This window comes from Ctenopharyngodon idella, chromosome 19, assembly GCF_019924925.1.
Source record: "Ctenopharyngodon idella isolate HZGC_01 chromosome 19, HZGC01, whole genome shotgun sequence".
Lineage (NCBI taxonomy): Eukaryota > Metazoa > Chordata > Actinopteri > Cypriniformes > Xenocyprididae > Ctenopharyngodon > Ctenopharyngodon idella.
The window spans coordinates 24,125,024-24,151,846 of NC_067238.1; the positions used below are offsets into that span (position 1 = coordinate 24,125,024).

At 36.9% G+C, this 26,823-nt stretch overlaps 2 protein-coding genes across 4 annotated transcripts in view; one reads left to right on the forward strand and one right to left on the reverse strand.

Annotated features, from left to right (window-relative positions):
- The first annotated feature begins 3,867 nt into the window (after positions 1–3,867).
- tmem54b (transmembrane protein 54b) lies at positions 3,868–11,957 on the forward strand. 3 transcript variants are annotated; one of them, XM_051872585.1, is made up of 6 exons: positions 3,880–4,174; positions 4,886–5,079; positions 6,560–6,619; positions 7,676–7,867; positions 10,688–10,834; positions 11,116–11,957. In XM_051872585.1, exons 1-6 carry the CDS (start codon positions 4,162–4,164, stop codon positions 11,332–11,334), a joined length of 825 nt encoding a protein of 274 aa, XP_051728545.1. In that variant the 5' UTR covers positions 3,880–4,161; the 3' UTR covers positions 11,335–11,957. The 3 variants fall into 3 exon arrangements, with proteins under 3 accessions (XP_051728547.1, XP_051728546.1, XP_051728545.1); XM_051872586.1 differs by lacking the exon at positions 10,688–10,834 and having other exon boundaries at positions 3,871–4,174; XM_051872587.1 differs by lacking the exons at positions 7,676–7,867; positions 10,688–10,834 and having other exon boundaries at positions 3,868–4,174.
- A 619-nt stretch (positions 11,958–12,576) lies between these two features.
- The window catches only part of hpca (hippocalcin), a 37,999-nt gene continuing 23,752 nt past the window's right edge, over positions 12,577–26,823 (reverse strand). The window contains exons 2-5 of the mRNA XM_051872589.1: positions 21,051–21,197; positions 19,335–19,616; positions 17,131–17,236; positions 12,577–14,233 (exon numbers count right to left, since the gene is read on the reverse strand). Coding sequence (XP_051728549.1) covers positions 14,136–14,233; positions 17,131–17,236; positions 19,335–19,616; positions 21,051–21,146 — 582 coding nt within the window. The 5' untranslated portion in view covers positions 21,147–21,197 and the 3' untranslated portion in view covers positions 12,577–14,135. The remainder of the gene's footprint in view (positions 14,234–17,130; positions 17,237–19,334; positions 19,617–21,050; positions 21,198–26,823) is intronic.

The window sequence follows — 26,823 nt, forward strand, 5'->3', positions numbered from 1 at the left end:
TAATGCTGACCACAAAATAAACCATTGTTTTTATCTATATTAATCCTATATCATTTAGTTAATGCACGACGAGTCACTAGTCCTTTCATCCAGCTCAACCAATTTGAGGCTTCTACAAGAGGACTGAAAAACAAAAACATTAATCATGACAGACTAAACAATAAAACCAGCCTAAATAAAAAAAATCCACACAATTACTAAATATTTAATTATCATCACAATAATTTATACACCGTATATTTTAATGTACAATGTCATATTTTATTATAGTCTATAGGGGAAAAAATGAATTTTAAAAAATCACATTTGTTAAAATTAAAGCAATAGCCAACATGAACAATAAACAATATGCATTATAATGACTAACCGCCTATTCTCGAACATAACATTTTTTGAAAGTACTCTTTTACTGAAATACTTTTTTAAACCCTAGAATGCATGAACCAAAAAACCTACTCAAATGCATAAAGGAGGGTCAAAATGACCCATATTGGAATTAATGGTTTTCGTAAAAAAAAAAGATGTCCTATTAATTAAATAATTAAAACAATTGATACACAACTGTTTTAATATATCAAACCTGTTTATTTGTCCACTTTCCTTTATATATATATGTGCATCATAAAAGATACATTTATTCTTTTTAAAATGCATTTTTTTTTTCTAAACAAACTAATTTAGATCTGTAAAGTATATTCTAGTCTGAGCCTTCACTCCCCACACTGTAAAAAAATATTTTCATGATTGATCACAACTTTTTTCTTTTGTCAAATCAACTTAGATAATGAATGTGGTTCAGATAACATAATATTTTGAGTTTCCATTGTATTAACTCAAATTTTTCATTTCAATGAACTCAAAATTTTAAGGCAACCAGGTAACTTACTTTTTTAAAGTTAAACCGACAATAATTTTTTACAGTGCAGATTTCTCACAGAACATGTGAAAATGATCTTTGCAGACAGAGACAGAACTTTTCAAATAAGTTTGTACCTTTCTAAGCATAACTTTTTGCCAGAGTTTGCACCTTTTGCTTTTTGGGGGCCTTCGGCTGTCCTTTCCTGTAGCCTTTTTCTGCATCTGAAATCATACTGAGTAGGTTCTACATTTGAGAACTTTGTGACTGTTAAAAAAAGTATACATGTGTATAGTATAAATAAAGCAGTATCAAGCATGCATGTGTGTAGTATGAATGCAATCTGCATTGTCGTGTGAGCTATAGTGACATTCAAGACTCCTCTCCCATGAATAGTAAAGTGTCCACTGGATGTGAACTTCAGAATCTTCAGAAGTATATATGTTAATAATTACACATACTGCTTTTCACCTGCTATATAGTAGGGAGATATGCATATTCAAACACTGGGTAAACAGATTTTTAAGTAATCCATAAAGTTAAAGTTATAAACAAAATAAATATTATTGACAAAAATATAGGCCCATCCAAAAATACTGTTGACTCAAAATTCCATTGGAAATGAATACAGGTCAATTTGACTCGCTTTATGCATTCTTGGGGTAGTGATACAATTTTTTTTTTTTTTTCCCATCCTATGACTAAGACATTTGAAAATGACATTGATGAGGGGCAAAAACAAGTTTTTTTAAAAAAAATAATGTAATATCAAATAAATAAGTGTTTTTATTGATAAATATTTCAAGAATCACAGAATGCCAATTCAATTTGCATCCCCTTTATGCATTCTAGGTTTAAAATGTAACATGACCATTTTCATTTTTTTTAATGTTTCATAGTTCAAAAGGTGCTGCATAACAGGAATGATACAACAAGTTTAAACAGACATGTCATTCGTAATAAACTGCAATAGGGTGCATGGTCTTCAAAACGGATATGAATTTACAGCAGGGTCAGTTCATCTTTAGCTGTCAGTTCATTTTCATCTTGAAAAGCCCTGTCCTCAGGAGACACAGCCTACAGAGGAACCCATCTTAACTGTATTCCTGGTGATCACCAGCCTTGTGTGCATCCTGATGCACCTCTGTAAGATGCTGTATCTCATTATGAAAGGCTGATATGAGTGTGCCAGCTTACACAAATGTAAACAGATGATCCATCTAGCAACTCCAGCCTGCAAAAGCAATCAAGATAATATCCAGGAGACAATATTATTAGAGTAGTCTGCTGACCATCCTCCCTCGGACAATATTAGTGCTGCTGGCTATCTCCTAAACTGAACTTCCTCCCTTCTCCAAATTAACATGCTTTGTTTGAAACAAATACTTTTACGTTTATGAATCAAAGATGAACCCATGGTCCTGATTAAACCTCAGTCTGTGACTACATAGGATACTGAGTTACTCATTCTAAAACAAAATGTGTCCAATAATACAGTGTAATATATCAGAAATTAATGCCAAAAGGACATCACAGGGGGATCAAATTGGTGCTACCTGACTAGAGAAAACAGAAAAAAAGGCTGTTGTTTTCCCTTTTGCCAAATAGGTAGAAAAACATCAACACCCATAATGCACTGGGCATGATGCCGACCAAGGCCAATCCCACCAGTCTGCTATATGCTTACCAGAGTCAAATACCACCTTGCTTTAGTAGGAAATACTTATTAGAAAACTTTTAGTTATAATGGTGTTGACTTTTATTGTTCCTGGGTGCAAGAATTCAAAGTGTCAAAGTGTTACTTTCGGTCCAGCATAGGCAGTGGCTAAAGGCTACGAAGAATCATGGAGAGAATGTCGTGACAGAAAATCTGAAAAACATCAATGTTTATAATCAACATTTCAAACTGGATGACCATGAACGGTTTTAGGTCAAACGGAGGGGGAAAACTGAAAGAAACTGCCATTCAGTTCTACCCAACCACCCGAAGCAAAATGTAAGTTTCGTGTAAGAAAGTTGTTGACACAGTGTTCCATTTTTACCATAATTTTTACCATAATGCTGTTTAAGTAGACATATTTCGATACAATTTTCAGTGATAAACCCTTACAATAACTGTTTTGTTAATAGTCCTTTGTCGAAAGCCCTGGAGCTGTCAAAAGTTCACAAAACACGGCATCATTTTTTGATGACAAAAAATTTTGAATTTCTCGGTGCTAACACAGAGAACGAGTAAACATTGTTCATTTACATAGGCAATACCGGCAACATTGTAACAATACAAAGCAGGTTGAAAATCAGCAAAGTTACACTTTAAGGTTCTATAGCCTACCCTGTTCTGTCAGGCACTTCATATGGGTTCGGCCCATCATGGGATCCTTTTATGGATATAGTTTTAATTAATTAATTTTGTTTTAATTATTTTTTTTATTTTGTTTAAATTTCATGAATTAAACAGAAGTTGTAAACTTACTTTATCTCTAATTGAAATAACCCGTTAAAAAAGAAAGTTAGCCTATATGCTATCATTTAAGACATTTCTCGTTATATAGAAACCTTCTGGTATAAAGTGTTCTTTAAAATTGAGACAAGAACCCTAGGGAACCCTTTTTTTTTTCTAAGAGTGCATAATAAATATCAGTATTTAGACATAAATATTTTTAGACATTCTGGTCTGATACATTTAATATTAATACATTGGTGTGCATGTGCTTTGGCTTTGTTGCCCTTCAGCTATTACAAAAAAGTAGCACTTTTCCACTATTATTATTCTTCAATTGTATTGTTGCGATGATAATAATATAAAAGAGGATAAATATTTAGCCTACTGGAAATAAAGTAGCCTAAACATGAGCATTTTTATAACAAGAAAGCATATAGTCTATAATGTATTCAAACATTATGTTCTCCAACAGAAAACGTTTTATTGGCAGAACTGTCAATGAAATGCAGTTCTCTTCCCCTTTGTGTTTGTGTCCCTCTTGTGGAGAGAATCTACATAATTTATTATCCTGTGGCATTAAGACACACTGAATCCAGTTGCGGAATATTTTTCAGAATATCAAAACAGGAAAACTGACCATTTAACAAATGATTAATAAACTTACCAGCCTCAAAGCTATGTAGTCTTTGCTCAAAGGCTGACCAGCCTGTAAGTGAATATCCGGGGCACATTCTTTCAATCTGCACACAAACACATGTGTGATCGGGACAGTACAGACAGGAGGTGCAGCTCCTCTCTCTTGGAATAGCCTATATACAGAGGTGCCATGAGCTAACCGAGGGCTTAAACTAGATTTTGTTCAATGGGTAATTCAGGTGAGTTACTGAGACAATCAAAATAAATGTTTGTAAATGATTTTGAATCTGACAGGTGATTTTTTGTTCTGTTTGCAATACTGAGAAAAGACAATTTGTATTGGTTCTCATTATGCATTTGTTTCTAAAAATCTTCATGGAAAATACACTTCATATGTCAATCTTATAGCTAATCTTATAGCCTGCTTTATAGAAGTTCTGTTTATGTTTGTACCAAGCAAATGCAAGTCTTATTACTTAGAAAATCATGAGGCATTTCCCCATCAGCACTGTCACAAACTTTTTTTCTTTTCCCAAAAGTCTAACGAGCCATTATCGGTTGAGTTTGCTGTGCCAAGTGTACAAAGTGTGTAATGATTAACTGAGGTGACATCTCTCCTGCAGCCCAAACTCTGTCCTCAGTGGATCAGTGAAGCCTTTGTGTTTGCTGTGAAATAATGTCCACCCACACTGCCCTGCTGCACTTCTAATCTTTCCTTCAGCTTTCACGTCCTGTCCAGAGCACACCAGCAAAATATCTGTAACGCTAGTCAGCACAGCCATTTGAAAATACGACCCTTGTCTACTCTCAGAGTCTTAACTTAGTGTTTATGTAGTTGAGAGGAAGGTACTGGAGGCTGTAAATTCATCGAATGACAGTAAATTCAGCTCAGAGCTCTTGGCTTCATTTGGTATCCCATCAGCGCTCTCTTTCTCTCTCCCCCCTCTCAGGGGTGTGTTGTGGCAATCTGGAGGAGCAGAAGGGGCTGATGAAGATGGGCCTTTGTATGGTGTTAGTAGGGCATGTGAACTTCCTGCTGGGTGCTCTGGTCCATGGTGTGGTGCTGAGACACTTCAGCCTGCAGCGGGGACAGGCCATGGAAAGCGCCATCTCTAACGTCATAGCTCTGACAGCGGGCCTGCTGGTGAGGCACGACATTATTGTAAAATGGGCAATTTGATCTTATTAACCAGAGGAATATTTTGTCCTGTCTTTTGCTTACTCCAAGACAAGTCATTTGTTTACAGAGTACATTTAAAGGTGCAACAGGTGATTCTCTGCAGAATTTTTTTTGTCATACTGGTTGTAATTCTCCTCATATCCTGATAGCAATCATGTTAAATGGTCTAAATGTATTTTTATAAATATATATCGTCTATGGAAGGCGTAGGACCATAAAATGTTCATCCAATCATTATATTCGGTCCGAATGAAATAATACGATGTCCTACCTGGCTGCGTGCCGACGTATTTTTCCATTCCTTCGCGCACCCTGTTTGCGCAGACATCATACGTCATCAGCAGCGCGTTTCATGCTATGCAGAGAACAGACGTCGGTCACGGAGCACCAGTGTTGCCAAGTTCCCGGTTTTCCCGCGGAATTGGGTTACTTTTACACTGTTGCCGCGGGTTGTATTTTATGTCCGCGGGGTGAATCGACCCAAAATATCGTGATATTTAGCCCCCCGGAAAGCGATTTTTACCGTGGGACCCCCCTGAAATGCGATTGGGCTAGTTTTGGGCTAGTTTTGAGGAGCAATTGGGCGGGTTTTGTTGTGAAAACCTGGCAACCCTGCGGAGCACCGCAAACTAACAGCAACCACCTTTTTACGGTTCCTCCAAAACAACGAGCTTATGCTGCGTTCATGCCATAACTAACGTACCGTAATTAAGAGATGGCAACCCGTGACGTTCTAACCAGAGTTGTTCACGCCCTCAGACTCGGAATTATGCGTTTCCATGTCAACAGTATCAACACCGAAATGAATCTGCAGCAGTATACGGTACAAGCATCAGCGCCATAGTTCACTAGTCAGAGCACTGATCAGGGAGTCGGCCACATTCATTTACACAGTATACTGATACACGACTTAGGAAGCTAGGGAGCTGATTGAGACCCAGGGTAAGTTGTTTATGCTAATTAGTATTGTAATGTTATGTGCTTTGAGACATGAGGTAGTTTAACGCCGTCTCTTCCCGAGAGCAGTTCATGTGTTTTGGAGATGCTCTGAAGGGAGGGTGGGATGTTATGATTTGAAAGCTAGCTTGCTATTGCTAGCCTCTCCGAAAATATCCTATTGCACCTTTACCTAGTAAGATAACCACAGGTGCAGTTCATCAACGTGTTCCACTAATGTTTGACAAATAAGTGTCCAAATACTTTCTGTTGTAATCTAATGATTTTTCATTTAAAACCTAACAAATTCCTTTTTGTGAAATATTTTGCTTAGAAATATATGATTGTGCTATTTTTCCTTATAATATATTTCACATTCTTTTAATTTTGTGTGTTTAGAGCAATGGCATTAATTTATTTTTATGTGTGGCTATTTTCTAAATATTTGCATTCAAATATTTTGGGAGCTGAGAAGAAATCATAATAATGTGCTGTTATATTTATCTAGGGTGTCATTATTGGGATATTGACTATTGTTCTGTCCAAAAATGAGAAGAACAGGCTACTGGTAAGTAAGCATTTCTAGTATACAAATTATGTCTCGATTATAACTGTAATTTACATTTTGTATTTAAAACCACACTGATTCTCATGTAATGCTTCACAGACAAAACCCATAAAACCTCAGATCATATTTCACTTCATAATCAAAAGAAAGAAGTTTATTTAAGACCAATTAGTGTTTTTGTTTGTATTGTGACATTATTTACAAGACAATTAGGCTAATTTCCAACTCATATTCTCATAAAAATATGAGAACAATAAGAAAAACATCTTTCTCATTACTGTAATGCAAAATTGTGACAGTGGTGTGTAATGATATATAATAAATATATAATTTAGATTGTAAATATGTAGTATTATTATTATTATTATATTTCACCCTAAATCTATATATATATAGATATAGAATAGTGGGAGTTACAATATGCTCAGACAAAATGTGATAGTGAAAATTTGAGGGGAAATGTGCATAATTGTCAATAGTCTATAATAATATTTTATCTAAAATAAACTTCATGTATGTGAAATGTAATTATTTTCTTCTTTTGATTTTGGGGTTGAATGTGACATTGAACATTATATTTTCATGAGATTCTCTCTCTCGTCATGTAATAGCATAGACCTGTGCTTTAGATAAAAGAGAGACTTCTATTCTGTAAATGTATTTTTTTTCTGCTGTTGGTCCACAATGATTGCACCATTACCTGAGGAATTTCAAAAAAGTTTCTTTCAAGAAAGAAAGAGAACAAGCCCATGAAAGTGTTGTCATTGATTTATGTGTTTGTGCTTTCTCTGTCAGTTTCCTTTGTACGCTTTTCTCCCTCTTGCTTCTTTCTGCCTCAGTGACACACACCTGCTTCCTCTCTCATTCATCAGGGTTTGTGTCGAGCTCACTAGCGTTTGATCACTGGCTTGTCAGAGAGCTTGCATGTGCCTTCAGAGCTCAGAATTTACAAATCCCTTTGTGATATAGAAAAGCCTGCAAGGAAAATCCTTTGGCTGGCACTCACGTTTAATTGTTCTTTGCTAATACTGTTAAAACTGCTCTCTTGTATTGTAGACTTTGTCACTGCTCGTGTTAAGTGCTGTAGCTGGTTTAGTGGCTGCCGCCTCAGTCATCGGTCTGATGGTGTCCTTGGTAAAGACCATAATTCATGGCGACAAGAGACTACTCGCTTACTGTGGCTACAATGATGGCAGGAGTCACCTAACCATTGCCAATGAGTGTCCTTTTGACCCCACTCGTATTTTTGTAAGTACTAAAGGAGAAATGAGAGAAAATGGTGAATGCTGTTGAAGAAATATGTGCATTTCAAAGTTGCAAATAGGTTTCTGGTTCACCAGTAATTATATTCTGGGTGCCTAAATATCGAAACTTCTATATTAAAGGTACTATGTAATTTTTTTTGGTTCAAAATTTAACTACATTTAAATAATGAGATACATTATCAATCCTTATTCCAAAATGTGTTTTTGTCTTACACTGATTTACTATAAGCCTATTATAAGTATTTATATTTTAGACTTGTCGGGATGATTTTCGCAGGAGGCGTACATACCTCACTCACCCGTGAGTGTCTCATCATATTCGTAAATAGAGAAACGTTGCTACTTTGACGCATGTATGGTGTGGGAGTGGCATAGGTTAGTTGTTACAACAAGTGAGAAAGGTTGTCATGAAGCACGCTAAATCTCGAACCTCTGGGGAATCACTAGTTTTAAAAAAATGCCGAACAGAGGAGAGTCTGCTGGCAAAATAAAACACGACAGAACTCGTAATAAAACCAGAATCAACATTGGCTTGGTTTTTCGGAGATGGCGAGAACTGAGGGATTTGAAATGTTGTAAAAGCGACGCAGAGATGCCATTTTTGGTCACACTTTAGATTAGGGTCCAGTTCTCACTATTAACTAGCTATTAACTACGACTTTTGCCTCAATAAACTCCTAATTACTGATTATTAATAGTTAGTAAGGTAGTTATTGGGTAGGATTAAGGGATGTAGAATATTGTCATGCAGAATAAGGCATTAATATGTGCTTTATAAGTACTAATAAACAGCTAATATCCTAGTAATATGCATGCTATTAAGCAATTAGTTAATAGTGAGAATTGGTCCCTAAAGTGTTACCACGTTTTTAGTACTCAACAGGTGAGTAAGATATTCTACTGAACAGATAAATTGCCATATGTAGCTGTCTAACAGAGTTTATTGTAAAGCATTATCTATTGTAAAGAGTCATATTCATCTGCACAGTCACGCAGAGCCAAAGCACAACCAAAACAATGTACTTCCACAAAATGCATGCAGTTTTGTTTTTTAACCGCTAGAAGGCCAAAGGTTACATAGGCTTAATTTACACTGCAGGCCTTGATGCCCAATTCTGATTTGTTGCCTATATCTGATATTTTTTTTGTCCATTTACACGTTCTTTCAATTGTGACGCATATCCGATTCATGTGTTTACACTTGCCATGCCATCTGAAACATCGTGCATTCTTAAAGGGGGGTTGTTGAACCACACACGTAATATCCTTGAAAACAGATTTGTTTCTGTACGAGCCTTTAATTTTATCTTGAACTGACTGTTCTCCCCACAGGGTGAGAAGGCAGGCAACTTCAGCCGTCGACCATTGCCCTGCATTTTCCTCCTCCATGTTTTCTTTGTCATTTACCGCCTTCACATGTGCTTCCTCCTCAGAATAATATCACGTCATTAAACCACGGAGAAGTACCAAATTGTCGCAGTTTTAATGACGTACCGCAATGCCTCCGAAAATCCGATCTGCCTGTTTACATGACAGTCGCATTGGCACATATCTGATTTATTTCCACATATGAATGAGGCGATAATATATCCGAATGAATGCGTTTTTTTTCCTGTTTATAGGTCATAGAACACATCGGATCTGTGTCACATATGCGCAAAAAATCGGAATTGGGTCACATTTCAGTGTACATTTAACTTTTATAATGGCTAAATTGGGTTTTATTGGAATTGCCAGTGTTGATGTCAGTATTAAACTGCTGCTTTTCTGATGTATTTCATTGGATTTCATCATATTGTGCTCATTAATTTAAAACTCATAAATGTGCAGTTATAGTTGTAGAAATAACCTTTTCTTCTGTCATAATCCCTATTTTTAGATATTCAAAGGAGCACATTGGATCTGATCATTTTGTTCACAATGAGAATCTCTGCTCATTAAAAGTGCACTTAGTAATTTCTTCCTCATTAAAAAGTTTTACAGATAGAGAAATTAATGTGAATTTTCAAAATGATGTCATCTCCATATCAGCCTAATTGGAGCTGAGATCACATGATCAGCCAAAAACTACTCGTTTTATCTCAGTAACCCCACTGTTTTTGGACATTTTAATTAATGGAATAAACTAATTATGGCAGAGTGTAATAACCCATTTCAGTGGCATTGGTAGCTGTAAACTTTTGCTTTTGCACGATGCTGCATCCAAACCATAGGTATCAAGGTGACAGCTACTGTATATGGGGCAGTATACAACATAAAATAAAATACTTTATGATGTGTAGAGTATGCTAGAGTGGTGAGTATACAGTATTGTTTACAAAAAGATGTTAAGAATGTTGGTAATTTTGTAAGTGATGTTAAAGAGTTAGACAGAATTTTCATTTTTGGGTGAACTAACCCTTTAAGGTGTTTCTCATTGTATAGTGATAAAAATCTAGTATTTCTTTTTTGATGTAATTATTATATTTGCTCATTATATTCACAAAGTTAAATGGTTTGAAAAAATGCCTATGTTTGAGTAATTAAAAACTGACATTAAAATGTATTTGGAAAAAAACTTGAATGCAATACAAATATGCAGGTTCAATATTGTATATGTACCCTTGTTTGTACAAAAAAAAGTATAATGACAAGTAGGTGACAGCAAGGTTGGGGTTGCAAAATTGTTCAGAAAAGGAGCAAACAGTAAACAGTAAAAAGAAAAAGAAAAGAAAAAAGTGCACTGGTCACGATCACCCAGTGCACTCACAGTAAACACATGCACTCGCAATAAATGAAGGCTAATTCTTTCTCTCTCTCTCAGAGCACCACGATTGTCCTCTGGGTCCCATTGATACTAATGAGTGCAGTGGAGATGGTGTTCTCTTGCCGCTTATTTAAGGTCTCCATCTCCTACCTCGTTCAGTCCTGGTGCCTCCGCAAACAACATCTACAAGATGAGAACAGATTGGTATGTGCTGGGCGACTCTGCACTTATACTCAAGGGAGATCAAATTTGCACTATTAAAAATAATCAGCGCTTTAGCGTAGGTGGACTCATCCTTTGAGTTTTCATGTGTACTGTACATCTGACAACTCATGCTGTCCTTCTAATAGATGCTTGAGAGAATACTAACACGTGTGTGACTGACTCACGGTCCCCCGTATGCGCGCGTACGTGCGAGAGAGGGTGTGTTCGGTGACTCATACTGCAGTCATACTGTAAAGCGGCATCACTGTGTTCCTTTTCAGATGAAAACCCCGGGAGCGTGCGAGCCCCGCTGCGTACCTCCACTCAGTCGTTGTGAAGGAGACGAGGAGCGGAGGTTGTCTGTTAGACCCCCAGAGCGGTACAAGCCACCCTGCAACTTTCACCCGCACCGCTCCGCGTCCTCCGGCCAGTACCGCCAAAACCTCTCCTCATCCCCGTTCAACCGGGCGGCGCTGGAACGGTCCAGTATCTGGATCTGAATTTGAAACAGACCGTGGCACTGGCCTCATTCGAGGATCAAGGATAGACTACAGGTCGCATCTGATGTTTTGTCACTCACGGACCGTCACTTTTCGTTTGTTGTCAATATACCTATTCAATAGCGTCTAGTTTATGCTGTCTAGAGAGAAAAGTCAGGTTTTGCATACTTTGGGGGGTAAAAAATTCCCCACATAGCTAATAGAATACTAAAAGCTGAAATTACCAATAACAGTAGGCCTATACTAAACACAATAAGCTTAATGAAAATAGAAAACATTTAGAAAGGTTTCTAAGACTGTTCGCTAATGTTAGGCCATAGCTCACTATAAAGTCATTAGAAAGTCTAAAAAAAAATCATTTCAGTGAAATTTACGGTAAAAATACGGTAGCAACATTTTAGGTTTTACAGATTTAACTTAAATTTACATTAAAAAAACGTTTTTATTAACTAATATAATGTTAATTATGACTGTAATACTAATAATGACACTAAAGTAATGCAATAAACATTAATTTAACAACATTAGATGGAACATAAAATGTACATAACTGATGAGAAAAAAATTTAGAAGCAAAGTTGTTTCAATGAAAATAAAAATCATGATAATTTTTTAAAGTGAAAGTGTGTTTGTGTGCGTCTTCATTGAGGAACAGATTATAAAGTGTCATGCAAATATGTAAATACTATAGCCTATATGAATATAACATTTTAAAATGGATGTAGTAGGCCTATTTATATATCAAATATGTTCTTTAGCACAGATTATTGCATTTGAAATATCACAAAATTCAGGGTTGATAAATTGGCTTCATTAGTTGCAATTTTCAATTCAAAGAAAATTTGAATGCATTCTGGGAAATTATCTATCTGTCTGTCTGTCTGTCTATGTGTCTATCTATGTGTCTGTCTGTCAAATTTAAAGACTTTCAAACAGTGGGGCTGTCCAGCTAGCATCGCTTTTCTACTTAAATTACAGTTAGGCTACATGAATTTCTTTGAATTTCAATTCATTTTAACAATCATTTTAAGTTCCTATTCACATTGAATTTTGCTTCCTGTTTGCTACTGATAACCCAAATTCAGGAATCATTTAGGAATTTTAAAGGCATTTTCAACTCTGAATGGCCGCTTAATACTTTTGCACTTTGTGATCACATGACCAGGTTGACCAATAAGTTCCTGACACAACATTAACTGTAGGTGTAGGTCAGCGTTGTGTAAGAATCACTCTCAGGCGACATTCTAAACACAGAAGTATATTTTTCAACGTCAGTAAAAGGGGACAATCATGTCCTCGCATGAGGTTTTCATGCAACATAATAGAGGAAAGTTGCCATAGAGGGTGCAGCATCAAATATGGTCTCGGTACAAATATGGAAGCTACACATGTATTAAGAGTGGGCATGTATTGAGTTCATGAGCTAATAATATGTTTGTAGAAAGCAGGAGCACCTGGAGAATTCAGGCCATGGAATGTCAGGGGTTGCATAAAACAAAAAGGAAAATCAAAGCAGTGGCGTTCTCTTTACACCTGTTCATTCAAGAGTGAAAATAAGCCCTTAGTGATCGCTTTCAGTATTCAAACTCTTTATCTAAAGGTGAGACATGATCATAAATTATAGTGTTGTACATTCCGGTCTATGTTGTTGATGAAAACCTAAGCATGTGATTTTGAGTACCATACGATGCAGGATAAAGGTGTCACGAGCTGCTTCAAATCGGGGTTCAAAAACGTACTTGCATACAAAGATATCGTATTGAACTACACAAAGTGATACTATAAAGTTAGCACAGACGCATACATACACCAGAACATGCAAACCTTCACTCTTGCGTACATACAAACGCGCATATAACCGCACGCACACAGATGAAGCGCTTCAAATGATATGTGCTACCAGTGTCTTCCATTTAAAACATAACGGAATGTATCCCCTGATGCAAAAATTTCCCACAATGCATTGAAAAGCCTTGAATTAATAACAACTTACTCATAATACATCACCAAGTGTCTCACATCTCGGTTCAACAGTAATAAAATCACCCTTGGTAAAATAAACACCATAAAAATGCAAAAAAATAAATAAAGAAGTATGGAAGCAAACCACATATTTACAACAACAACAACAAAAAAAATAATAAAATGAACAGAATTCAAGAATGGGATCCTCAGCCTTCTCTTTGTAAAATAAAGATCATGAGCGCCAGAGCAGAAAAATCCCAACATTCAGTCCATCAGTCCACTGGGTCAATTGGAGACTAAGATTTGGATACTGCCTGAAGCTACATAATACTGCCGTAAGATGCATGTGAGTAAAAAGACGACTATAACTGCCTTTCTTTGTATTTCTAATATGCATTTATACTGTATATACACATAAATATCAATATAAAAAGTAGAAGGGGAACTGTGCCCTCATAAAACAAAGGGGAAGAGAAACAAAACAGCACAGATATTAAACACAAAATATGAGGGGTGGGGAAGGTCGGGAGCGCATGCACGATTCCTAAAAAGGAACATTCCTTTCCAAAATCTGGACACTAGAACACGATCAGCCGCTTTTTTTGTGTGTGGAGTCAAGCGCTCCACTAGCAGAGACAAGGACGGATGACACGCAGCAGACAGAGGATGTCTTGGCAGGTGTTGTCTTTGTTCTTCAGATGTACGCATGTCCTTTCTGGGAAAAACTGAAAGTAAAATTGTTGCACTTTTTTTTCTTAAAACTCTTCCATCTGGAACACAAAGAAGAATGAGATATAAGAGCTTTCATGCATTGAGTGCCGGTTGTCTGGAGAGACTCAAAACTGCGAAGCGCTGCTGGGGTCACACTGCAGTAGCCGCACAATGGAGGGATCACTTTTGGCACCTTTTATGAACTCTTCCAAAGACAACTTGCCTGGAAAGGGAAGACAGAAATGGTGAGTAGAATAGTTGAGAGAAGAAGACACTGCAAGACCTGACCTGATAATTGCTAAAAACTGGGTTCTTTGCATTTGCTAAGAACTGGGTTTGATTTAGTAAGAATAAATAAATAATAATAATAATAGAAATTTGAATTGCGATATGATAAAATAACCTTGAAAGTGAATTTTTGGTCAATTTTTTTTTAGAATGCAGTCAATGTGACTATTATTGGGTAACTATTTTACAGAGTCTTTGTTACACGTTACATGTACTTACTACAGTAATAGCAGTACATTATACATAATTACAAGCAAATAACCCTAAACCAAACCCTATAGTAAGTACATGTTTGTTAATTAATATTACTCACTACTTAATTGTATAATTACTGTAACAAGGACACTTTAAAATAAAGTGTAAACTATTTTTGTAATATTATTATTGCTGGTGATTACTAATTTTAAAGGATTAGTCCACTTTTAAATTAAAATTTCTTGATAATTTACTCACCCCCATGTCATCTAAGATGTCCATGTCCTTCTTTCTTCAGTCGAAAAGAAATGAAGGTTTTTGAGGAAAACATTCGAGGATTCTTCTCCATATAATGGACTTCAATGGTCTCCAAACGGTTGAAGGTAAAAATGACAGTTTCAGTGCAGCTTCAAAGGGCTTTAAACGATACCAGACGAGGAATAAGGGTCTTATCTAGAGAAACTTTTTTTTAAATGTATATACTTTATATAAACAAATGATCGCCTTCAAGTGGTTCCACCAAAACCGGACTTTCGTATTCTTCAAAAAGATCTAACTTACGCTGTATGTCCTACACCTTCCCTATTCTACTTATGGAAAAAACGGAACTGGCGCCACGTTCGTTCCGTAAGGTGAATAGGGAAGGTGTAGGACATACAGCGTAAAGTTTTTTGAAGATTACGGAAGTGCACTTTTGGCGGAACCACTTGAAGGCGATCATTTGTTTATATAAAGCATATACATTTAAAAAAATTTTAGAAAATGACCGATCGTTTCTCTAGATAAGACCCTTATTCCTCGTCTGGTATCGTTTAAAGCCCTTTGAAGCTCCAGTGAAACTGTAATTTTTACCTTCAACCGTTTGGAGACCATTGAAGTCCACTATATGGAGAAAAATCCTCAAATGTTTTCCTCAAAAACCTTCATTTCTTTTCGACTGAAGGAAGAAATACATAAACATCTTGGATGACATGGGGGTGAGTAAATTATCATAAAATTTTAATTGGAAAGTGAACTAATCCTTTAATGTCATTACTGGAATTGTAATTTATATTTAAAGGCCCACTTGAGCATTATTCAATGTGTTGACATAATTTCCACTGAAACAGGAAGACAGGGTGGGACATATCCAACAGCTCCTACCCTTTTTTTTTAAACAGCCAATAATGTTTTGTTTATATCACAGCTCGGCCAAAGCCGTTGAGCTTGATAAAGCCTCAGTTTCCTTCTAATCTCTAACCGTTTCTCCTCCTAATCTCCTCAATATCGCTTTAAATAATAGCATTCTGTGCAGAATTCAAATGTGTCCGATGCGTTCTGTGGTCTGTGTCGACTCGCGCACATCATCCGCTCTGTGCTATTGTGTCTCTGGACCGGAGCAAACTGTGTGCACGCTGTGGCAGTTCACGTGACACTGACGTGAAACCAGCCTTCATTCGCCACAATAAAAAGCATATTTACACTGTCTTATCGTTCCCTATCCCCTATATAGTGCACTATGTGCCATTCACCATTTAGAAAATAGTAAATGTGTGAACAAGTGACCGATTTTAGACACAGCTTCAGCGTCTATTTATAATGTAGGGAACATTGGACAGAAAATCTGACAAGAAGCTGAAGTGCAGCGTGATGTCATCAAAATCATTGATCCATATTGGTGGAATTGAGAGACTAAGTTTTGAATGCTTGTATTTTCTATCTTATAGATAATCTTAAGGCTAACATATCCATACTAAAAGCCAAAAAAGAGCCGTCAATTTTGATTTCATGGCGACTTTAAAAAATATATTACTGTTGTAATTTATTAATTTGCATGTACACTACCATTCGAATGTTTGGGGTTGGTAAGTTTTTAAAAAGAATCTTATGCTCACCAAGGATTTTATACAGTAAAAACAGTAATATTGTGAAATATTATTACAATTTAAAATAACTCTTTAGTATTTTAATATATTTAAAAATGTAATTTATTCATATAATGGCAAAGCTGAATTGTCAGAAATTTCAGCAGCCATTTCTCCAGTCTTCAGTGTCACATGATGCTTCTATTATGCAGATTCGGTTATTAACATTGCTTATTATTATCAATGTTGAAAAAAGCGGCTTAATATTTTTTGTGGAAACCATAATACAATTTTTTTTAATGGGGGATAAATAGAAGTTCAAAAGAACAGCATTTGATTTTATTTAAATAGAAATCTTATATATATATATATATATATATAAACTTTATATGTGTCTTTAATGTCACTTAACTGTTTAATTGAATGCATCTTTGCTAAATAAAAGTATTACTTTTTTTAAAAAATCCCAACTTTTGAATGGTAGTGTACAATTCATAGGTGCTACTATACTCTTTGTTCTGGTGGTTACCGGTTACAGTATTTTATGCATCGGTGCCACATTATTCGATTTATATAGTGTATATTTATATAGCTTTTTGAAAATGAAAAAAAAAAAAAAAAAAAAAAATTATGGTAAACCGAGCATTCTTATGCACCACCTTGAGACTGCTGCACACAGTCTATACATCTATTTAATTAAATCACACTTTTTCTGTTTATTAATCACACCAGGTCATTTTGTAATTTCAATTCAAAATGAATTCAAATGGTCAAGAACTGGTCCACATCTTACCATCATTGTTCAGGTCCATTTGTCTGAATATCTTATCCGTCCTCTTCTCTGGTGTGGATTCATCCTCAGGCATTTTCATCACCGATGACACCATCTTATAAATGGCCTGTTAGAGATATGAATAATGAACCAGGTTAAAAGAGAAAAAAGAACAGCTAAAATATCAGTAGGCCACCTTTATCTGGCCTTAACAGGTTGGGCCGAGGCAGCCTATCCAATACTCAGTTCCATTAGCATTTCATTCTTCATTGAGATTCAACATGAGCCATGAAGTAGAAACTCAAACCGAGAAACTTCATAGGCTTTTTCAGCTCATTCACTTGCCATATCCGCTAAATCAGAGAAGTCGGTTTTAAGTCAATCAATTATGTAATGTTTTTGAGGGATAATGACATTCACAGTTGGGCAGACTGCTGATGCTGTACTCTCGGCTTAGCCCTCCACCTTTTAAAAGCAGCCGCCGTGATAAAATATGCAACACGCTGCAATCTCTCAGTGCCAGCCAACTGTAACCTCCATGAGCTTGCGGATAATCCCACCGTTCTGCACACACAAGGATAAACCCCGGTTAAATTTAACTTGTTAATCCAACAGAGAAGAGAGCCAACGTGGGTGCTACGGCCCTCCCCTATCGCCGCGATCTTCCCCACAGGCTTCGCCAGTCAGGCATCGCACACAGTGGAGCTTTGCCAAGCCTGGTTGAGGGAGACTGGTACCAGCTGAGCATGCTAAGCACATGCTAATAGCTTCTCTACTCCCACAGCACCGGCTGACAGGGGAGCATTCATCTGGGACAGCTCGCTAATGTTTGTGCTTGATCTCTCCACCAGGGGTCAGACTTCTCATCTCTGTGCTTTCTGCAAATTATGAAGACTTGTAGTGTACAGTACATGCACTTAGAAGGAGAATGTACGTATGAGTTTGAAATGGAAGCTTACTTGCTGAATACTATGCAGTATGCTATTTGAAAAATATATGAAATTTAAACATTAAAAAAAAAAAAATGTAATTGTCAGAATACAAAGCAATTTTTTTTAGAACCAGATGGCGTAGTATATACACAGTATACTGTACATACTATAACATGCGGAAATAGTCATATTTTATGGTATTATGCTGTCCTGAACATTGTCTGTCGGTTTATGATCAATGATGCTGATCAATTTTAATAATTTTGAGAAATATCAAAGGAGACAAAATATTGAGGCTACATTAAAAGGAGCATGAAAGGCTATGTGCACTTATAATAAGTAACATATTAGGTGGGTAAGAAAAACCGCTCAACATAAATTAAATATTGCATCTGTTTCCTTCAAATATTTAGATTCTTTCAATTTTTAAAGATAAAAGCAAATGTTTTTCTTTCATCCAACATTATAAGGACACAAAGTCAGCCAACAAACAGGAGGATTTCTTGATCCATAATTTGTGAGATGCTATCTGCTAAATTCTAACCGTCATAAGAGTTCAATAAGCCTCAAATTTTAGAAATGACAAATCGTTTCTGAAAACCTTGCTTGAAAGATGAGGCGACCAGATTTCTGAAATGGAAACTGGGGACAGTGGTCAAAATATAATTGAAATATCACTTGTTATTATCTATCAATTAAAAAATGGGGATGATACATTTAGTATTTTTTTATATACCATTATTATAATGAATAATTATTATGATATTTGCAGGTGAAACAGACCCTAACTTGGTTTTAATACAATTCACCACAAATCACACTATGAAAAATAGTAAATAGTAACCATTGCAAAGAACAAACACACACACATATATACATATATATGCAGCTGATGAATCATAAAAACAATGATAGCCAATCAGAATCCACCAGACTTTAAAGAGCTTGTGCATTTAAAGCGGCAGACGACAAAACAGAACGTTATTGTCTGCTGGTGTGGAAGCTAATGTAGTTATCATTATAGTTATTGTTTTTGGTGTGAATGGCCAGGCTGGTAGTTTGGGCACTGGTAAGGCTGGAAGACCAGCTAACCAAAAGTTCAGGATTATTGAGCACACTAACCTTGACAGTTAGCATTTTAGCAGTTAGCATCAAACTTCCATGTTTGTTTATCAAAATCATCACAGCCCTGAGAAAATCAGCGTATGGATGCAATATACTGTACATTTGCTTTATTCTAAGAGTGTATTCATACTGTACACTACAGCACAAGCATCCCAGAATGACTCTGACCTGCACAATTTCTAGCATTTCATCACGGCTGATGTAACCGTTGCCGTCCAGATCGTACATGCTGAAGGCCCACTTCAGCTTCTGCTCCAGTTTTCCTCGTGATGTCACGCTCAGAGCAATGATGAACTCCCGGAAGTCGATGGTCCCATCGTTGTTGGTGTCAAACGTACGGAAGACGTGCTCAGCGAACTTTGAGGCATCACCGTATGGGAAGAAGTTGGCATAGATCTTCTTAAACTCCTCAACGTTCAAATGCCCACTTGGACAGTCTTTGAGGAACCCCTGTTTAGAGTGAACAACATATATTGCCATTAGTGGCATGCTTTAAGAGGCTCATTTATTAGAATATGACATCTCAGGTCAGATACAAGCATCCCAAAACCCTCAACTCATAAATTATTTCTCATAATGATGCTGTAATTTTCACGTATGTCTTCATCCTTCACAAACAGCCAAGGTGATTGTGAGTTTATTTCCAAGATGTAAGATTTAGCGTTATTATACTGCCAAATGTCAAAAGCTCTTTTTTTTCCCCCAGCATTTTCACCTGCCAGTCATGGAATGCTCTTCTGATTGGTTGATAACTTTTAATACAGTCAGGAGCATGTAATACACAATGACAATGTTTAATACAGGAGCAAAGAGAATATAATTCTAGTGCAAGAGCATGGAGAGATTCATGAGCGCACAGGACAAATGTCTGAGAGGCAATTCATAAAAGAGCACTGAATATTTGAGAGCATGTGTCCAGCTTAGTGCGAGGGTGAAGGAAATCTGCATGTAAGTGGAGAGAACCATACTTGTGAATTACATGGTTGTACTCTTACGTTACAAGGGGGTTTTTGACATTTGGCAGTATAATAATGGCATAAAAGGTCTATTGCTGCATTCATGTCCTCTTGGGAAGTTCCTATTTGCAGGTTTGGAAATCATAATTATGACATGATGTGTGTTCAAGTGATTTTTTTGAAAACTAAAATAAACTCACTGGACAACTCATTAATTCTCTCTTTTTTAAGGCATTTTAAGCGCATAATGAAAAGCACATTTGTTGTGTAATTGTATAATGTGTATTTTATCATTCCTGTGCCTCAGAAAGTGATGGGAAATGTAGTTTGGTTGCACAAGCCTGTCAGCCCATAAATTACATCTACACTACACAAAATGTGTACAGTCATTTCCGACAGTACTTGAATGCACAATATGATCTGAATTTTTTCAGCCCCAGGGACTCCGTGGCTCATGATACAATTGCATAAATTTACATACATATGTACATGGGCCTTTAACTTTCTGGCACAAGGGGCATTCTGGGGCAACCAAACCTGGGATACATAATTACTGTAAGTCATTTTCATGAACACCACTTATAGAGACATACACTAAGGCCCGGTTTCACAGACAGGGCTTAGTCTAAGCCAGGATTAGGCCTGTCTTGTTTCCAGTCCAAATATCTAAAAATTCTTAAATCAAGAAGCATTTTCTACACAAGTAAAAATTATTGTCTTGTTTTCAGAAAAAAAAGAGTCAAAATTAAGTAAGTTTTTCCTTAAAACAAGCTAAATTTCGGTTTGAAATAAGTTAATTTTGACATATTTTTTCTGAAATCAAGACAATATTTTTTACTTTTCTAGAAAATGCTTCTTGATTTAAGAATTTTTAGATATTTGGACTGGAAACAAGACAAAAACTGTGCATATTTCAAGATGTTCCAACCTTATACCACTCCTGCAGCTCGTGGTCAGTGAACTCCGTGTTCTCCCTCAGGTCCTGTAGCATCTCGGGCCTGAGTTTGCTGTTCTGTTTTCCCATAATGATACGTCTCTGTGTGTGCAGTGACAACACCTAGGCCCCGGGTCAGACCTGTCGGTAAAAATGATATGAGGGTCAATGAGGTGAGACCTGAAAACATTTTAGAGTAGGTTACGAGTTCAAGTGATTAGAAGGAGTTTTAGTTATGATGCCAGGGGTCAAGTGATTAGATGCCGTCATGGTATTGTGAACATGAAATTTAAGCTAATTAAAAACCACAGGTTTCTTCCAAATCATAACGTGTGTTTGAACTCTCTTGCTCTGGTGTGACACCCATCAGAGCTCAGTGAACTCTAATGTCTCCCCTGACATTACATGGATAATTAGAGCCAATGTGTTTGTGTGCGAATGTGCGTTCGTATATGTGAGTGTATGTATCCATTAGTGAATTAACAGCACCCTTCTGAGCTGACTCATTCTCACATCCTGGGTACAAAAAGTGCTCTGATAAAAATCCATAAATGTCCTTATGCTGTTAATAAACTCTGCAAAAGGAAATGTACAAATTAATCGGTCCAAATCTGAGGGAGAAAAACAGCCGTTCTCTCGTGATGTTTAGAGAACACAGTTAAGATACCTGCGCTAATTAATAACAGAGCCGCCCACAATCACCGAGAGATGGGCAGCGATCCGAGGCCAAGCAGTGCACCGCGGCAAAAACACTGGAGGAGGATCAGTGCACACAAACAAGACTCTCCGAGATATATGAAAGCATCCAGCACTGAGCACTAGGCACATTTATCTCAAACGCAAAGGGAGCTATGTGAGCTCAATGAAGAAAGATTATCTGCCAGTATGTGATGGAGGCAAAAGCCTGGTTTGAGTTTAAGCTAAATTACCTTACATAAGCATTGAGAAAAAGAACATCCTCCAAACTGTATCACTTTCAGGGAGGCTAATTTTTGCGCGATTACGGATGATAGCAGCCTGTCTGATTTCATTTTATACCCCATGCTGAGTGCGTGTATTCTCTGGAGAGGAATAAACCCCAGCGGAGACAGATCAGATGAAGAAAACCTAATTTAAAGCTAATTTTTAGCTTTCCATAAGCATGATCTGGGGGAGGAGTCATCGTTTTATGAAACGCCACAGATCAAGTTCTGATTAGTCCAGGGGCGTGGCTAGGGGTGGGTCTGCAATAAAAACAGCCAATAAAAAATGAGTTAACAAAGTTTCAGCTTAGATTTGCTTGTATATTTTTTGCTATTTTAAAACTCTTGCATTAAGAAGAGGCATGAACAGGAACAAATTTAGCCATCATTTACCATCATGTTGTTCCAAATCTGTAATTTTTAATATGTAACACAAAATGTTTTTGTCAATGTTTTGTTGTTGCCAATTTGTTTTGGACCCCATTGACTTTCATTGTATGCCAGTAAGCAGTTCTTCAAAATATCTTTTGTATTCCACAGAAGAAAGTAAGTCATGTACAGTAGGTTTAAGATGACGTGAGGGTGAATAAATGATGAGAGAATTTTCATTTTTGGGTGAACTATAAAATAAAAGCTCGATGGTTTAACATTTGTAAATGAAGAAATTAATTAACTAAAACTAAATAAATATTAATGTTGTAAAATAAAAGTATTATTATTATATTATAAAATGGTTAGTTCCTGTCCTTGATTCTGATTGGTCAATAGCTGTGTTTTATTCACAATAAAACACGGCTATAACCACTTCACCCAACGGTTCTGTCTATCACTACACAACACCCTTAGCAACCACTCTTCGCAAAGTAAACTGTATGTTCTCAGTTGATATTGTTCATTGAAGCTTACTGTATTATGTAGAAGAGTATTGTGAGAAAGAGATTGAGTGAGCGAGTTTATTACCTGCATTTAGATTTAGCATTTTTCTTCAGGTCAGTTCTATGTTCATAATAAAAAAATCTGTTTAAATGTCCAATGCAATATCTTGTCCTTTTAACAGTTAAGGGGTTTTCCCGTGACTGACAGGGTGCTTCTCAATTCTTATTTGTGCATCCTCATTTCCTTTCCTCGCGTCTTGGCTCCACCTCTTCAGGATGCAAGGGAAGGACGCAAGGAAAAGACTCAAGGACGGAGGAACTGAATCAAGTGAAATGATATATCCTCACTCCCTTTAGCGTCACTTCAAAGCGTCATCAGCTGCACTCGAGGGATCCATATGTTGCTAAAGTTTGGTTATTTAAAAAAAGTATAATAAATATTAATAAAACAAGATGCCCCGTTGAAATATATGAGATGTACAGTTTATTTAAACTGCAAAAGTAAACCATACATTTAAATTATTGTGCGTCAGGTTTTTCGACAAGAAAGACTTCCGCAAAGGATACACCTGTGTATCCTCGCTCATGACTCCTCAGGAAGATGGCTGAGTTCGACTGGCTTCCGGGTCATAGGATGGAGGACGGAGGAGCAAGGAAACAAGGAGGGTTATTGAGAAGCACCCATAGCGCTAGTCAAAGCATTTGTCAGTTGCGTCTTGTTCTGTGTTCACAACAATTCAGTCTTTTCAATATAAAAGTCTTTGCTACTGACTGACACACTCATAAAGACAGTCTTTGCCGCCATCTAATGGCGTAATAATGTAACTTCTGTTCATGGTCAGGGACTATTTTTGTCCGGCAGAAGGAAAGCTTTTAGTTATTTTACTTCATAGTTGCATTGATACATTTTTTGGCTTTAATATTTGTACTGTGTGGTAACCGTTTTATAAAAGCAATAAGGTACTCAAAGCTGGTGCTGTATCATGAATAAGTCATGGCTGAAGGGGTTGCAGGCACTCTGCTTCGTGTCGTGCCTAACAACGCCCTTCAGCCGTGACTTATTCACGATACAGCACAGCCTCTCATACCTTATTGCTTACTTGCCAAAGTCACGTGATTTCAGTAAATGAGGCTTTGTTACGTCATAAGTGTTTCGAAACGTTTCGAAATTTCAATGGTTCAAGTGACTTTAGCAGTTTGATACACGCTCCGAACCACCGATTAGAAACAAAAGATTCGTAAAGCTTCGAAGCTTCATGAAGCAGCGTTTTGAAATTGTCCATCACTAGATATTGTTGAATAAAGTTGTTATTTTGTTTTTTTGGCGCACAAAAAGTATTCTCATCGCTTAATAACATTAAGGTTGAACCACTGTAGTCACATGAACTGTTTTAAATACGTATTTAGTACCTTTTGGGCATTTGAAAGTGTTAATTATCTTGCTGTCATTGGAGGCCTCACTGAGCCATCGGATCTTATCAAAAATATCTTAATTTCTGTTCCAAAGATGAACGAAGGTCTTATGGGTGTGGAACGACATGAGGGTGAGTAATTAATGACAGAAATTTCATTTTTGGGTGAACTAACCCTTTAAATTGTTTTCATTTTTAGACTTTTCCCTAAATCGTACAGTCCTAATTTAGATAAAATGACATTCAAAATTTGTGCCTTTCCTTGCATAATCCTTGCCAATGGTTTTGTCAACCATCCACCCATCCCGTCAGGCTCCTAGATTGAAAAAGTCTTTAACCTCAGCCTAGTCCTGTGATTATATGTCCCAAACACTTTTTGCTTATAGCTAGAGGCTGATCTCCAGACTTAGCCATTTAGGGTTGAAGTTACAGCAAATTATTTAGCACAGAGATCACAACGAGGCCAACGAGGGAGTGTGTGCGTGTGGGGGAGGGGGGGTTAGAGAAAAAATAACAACAATTGCAAGAATGCAGAGCAGGAGCAGCTTACACTGGCAGGAGGCCCAGTGGTGATGAAAGAGCATCACCGCCCAGTGTTGGTATTGGACTGACCAGCAGACGCGCAAATGGCTCTGTGCCGTGCCTGTTGTTTTCATTCTGCCGTCTAATTTTGTGGCTTAACCAGCCCTGTGGATATTTGCTGGGTTTCTACAGCACTTTGCTTTCTGTGTTGCCCTTCTACAAGAACCAGAAAATGGAAAGACAATGTAAAACTGAAACTGCAGGACAGAGTAATTGTGCCTTCATCTGCGACTGGAAAAACTCCAACTGGGTAGCAGTGCAATGTCAAGTGACATGTCTCTCTCTGCATAGCAGACACCTTGCTGATATACTGGAAGGAGTGCCGTTCCCCAGGGCTTGAATGTCATCGCTCACACTGAGCCATGTCACACTAGTTTTAGCACTCCACACTCATTAGACTTTATAAAAGAAGGCTGAACTGATCCTGGCTAAAAGAAGAGAAAAAAAAGTCCTTAGCTCCAGCCAAGAAGAGTGGAACAAAAGACATCTGGAGGAAGGCGAGGGCAATATACTGTATAAAGAATGTAGTGACTTCATCCACTTATATTTTCTCACATAACTGTCCCTTGGCCAATTCCAAAAGGGAAAATCACAAGTGAGATCTTTTATATATCATATTTCTCCTAGAAAGGAGGTTAAATATCCTGCTTCTTAGAATTTTCTCCTGTGAGAAACACCCTCATAGTCTCTTCTAGGGTTTTTAGCAAAATATACTACTGTATGCTTAGTCTGAACTCGAAAAGTCAGAGATTTCAAAACATACTATGTTTATACTAGATTATAAACATACTTTTATACAATCATATATAACGTTCAAACGTTTGGGGTCTATAGGACTTTTTAATGTTTTTGAAAAACATTCACTAAGGCCCCAATCGAGAAAAAAAAAAAAAAAAAAAACAAACAAACAAACAGTACAATATTGTACAGTACTCAATATTGAGTAACTTGAGTTATGTAATCAGATTACTTTTTCAAGTATCTAGTAAAGTAATGCATTACTTTCTACAACAAAATATCTAAGTTACTTTTTTTTAAAGGTCACCTATTATGCCCATCTTACAAGATGTAATTTAAGTCTCAGGTGTCCCCAGAACAGAATGTGTCTGTGAAGTTTCAGCTTAAAATACCTCACAGATTATTTATAAATCCATGTTGTAAATACCCATTTCTGACTACAATCAAGAACAGGCTGTTTTCATGCATGTGCCTTTAAATGCAAATGAACTGCTGTGCCCCGCCCTCTCTCTACGATCACAGTTCCTGCCTCAATCGGATTCTCTGCCAAATACAAACAAGACATCTGCTTGGTTTTGATAACCATCTATATCGCGAACACTCTCGGATAGCATAGTTCTTCTTTCATCATTAAAGTTTATTATTTCCACGTGTTTTAAAGCTATATCAGTTTAAACTTCTAATAAATCATTTTCTGAGCGCACTTATCTGAAGCACACATATACACACACACAGACAGCTGTCAGATGTGAAGTCTCGTGAGTAACTTCTCTTTCACATTTTTTGTTTTCTTTAAACTGTCAAAAACACACGCAGTTCACATAAACAGTCAGTTATGTCTGTGAACGTAAATAGCAGGCAACGTTATGTGTATATTAGATCTGTGGTGCATTCCCTTCAAAAATAAATCTAATCCACTGCGTTCAGCGGCTCAGATGTCAGTAAATGAAGACTGTTATGTTCACTCTTACATCCAACAACAAAACATCTCAATTACTTACCAGACATTGTTGTCGCTAGCTGCTCGAGTGCGGAGAAAATGGCGGACAGCTTACAGCTCGCTTAGGGCGGAAACTATGGTAATACAGGACTGTCAGTCAGTGGGCATGGGCGGGGCATGAGTAATGTGACGTCACATTACTCAGAGAATCAAAACGGCTTGTCTAATAATGAGACTGCTTTGGTTTAATGGGGATTT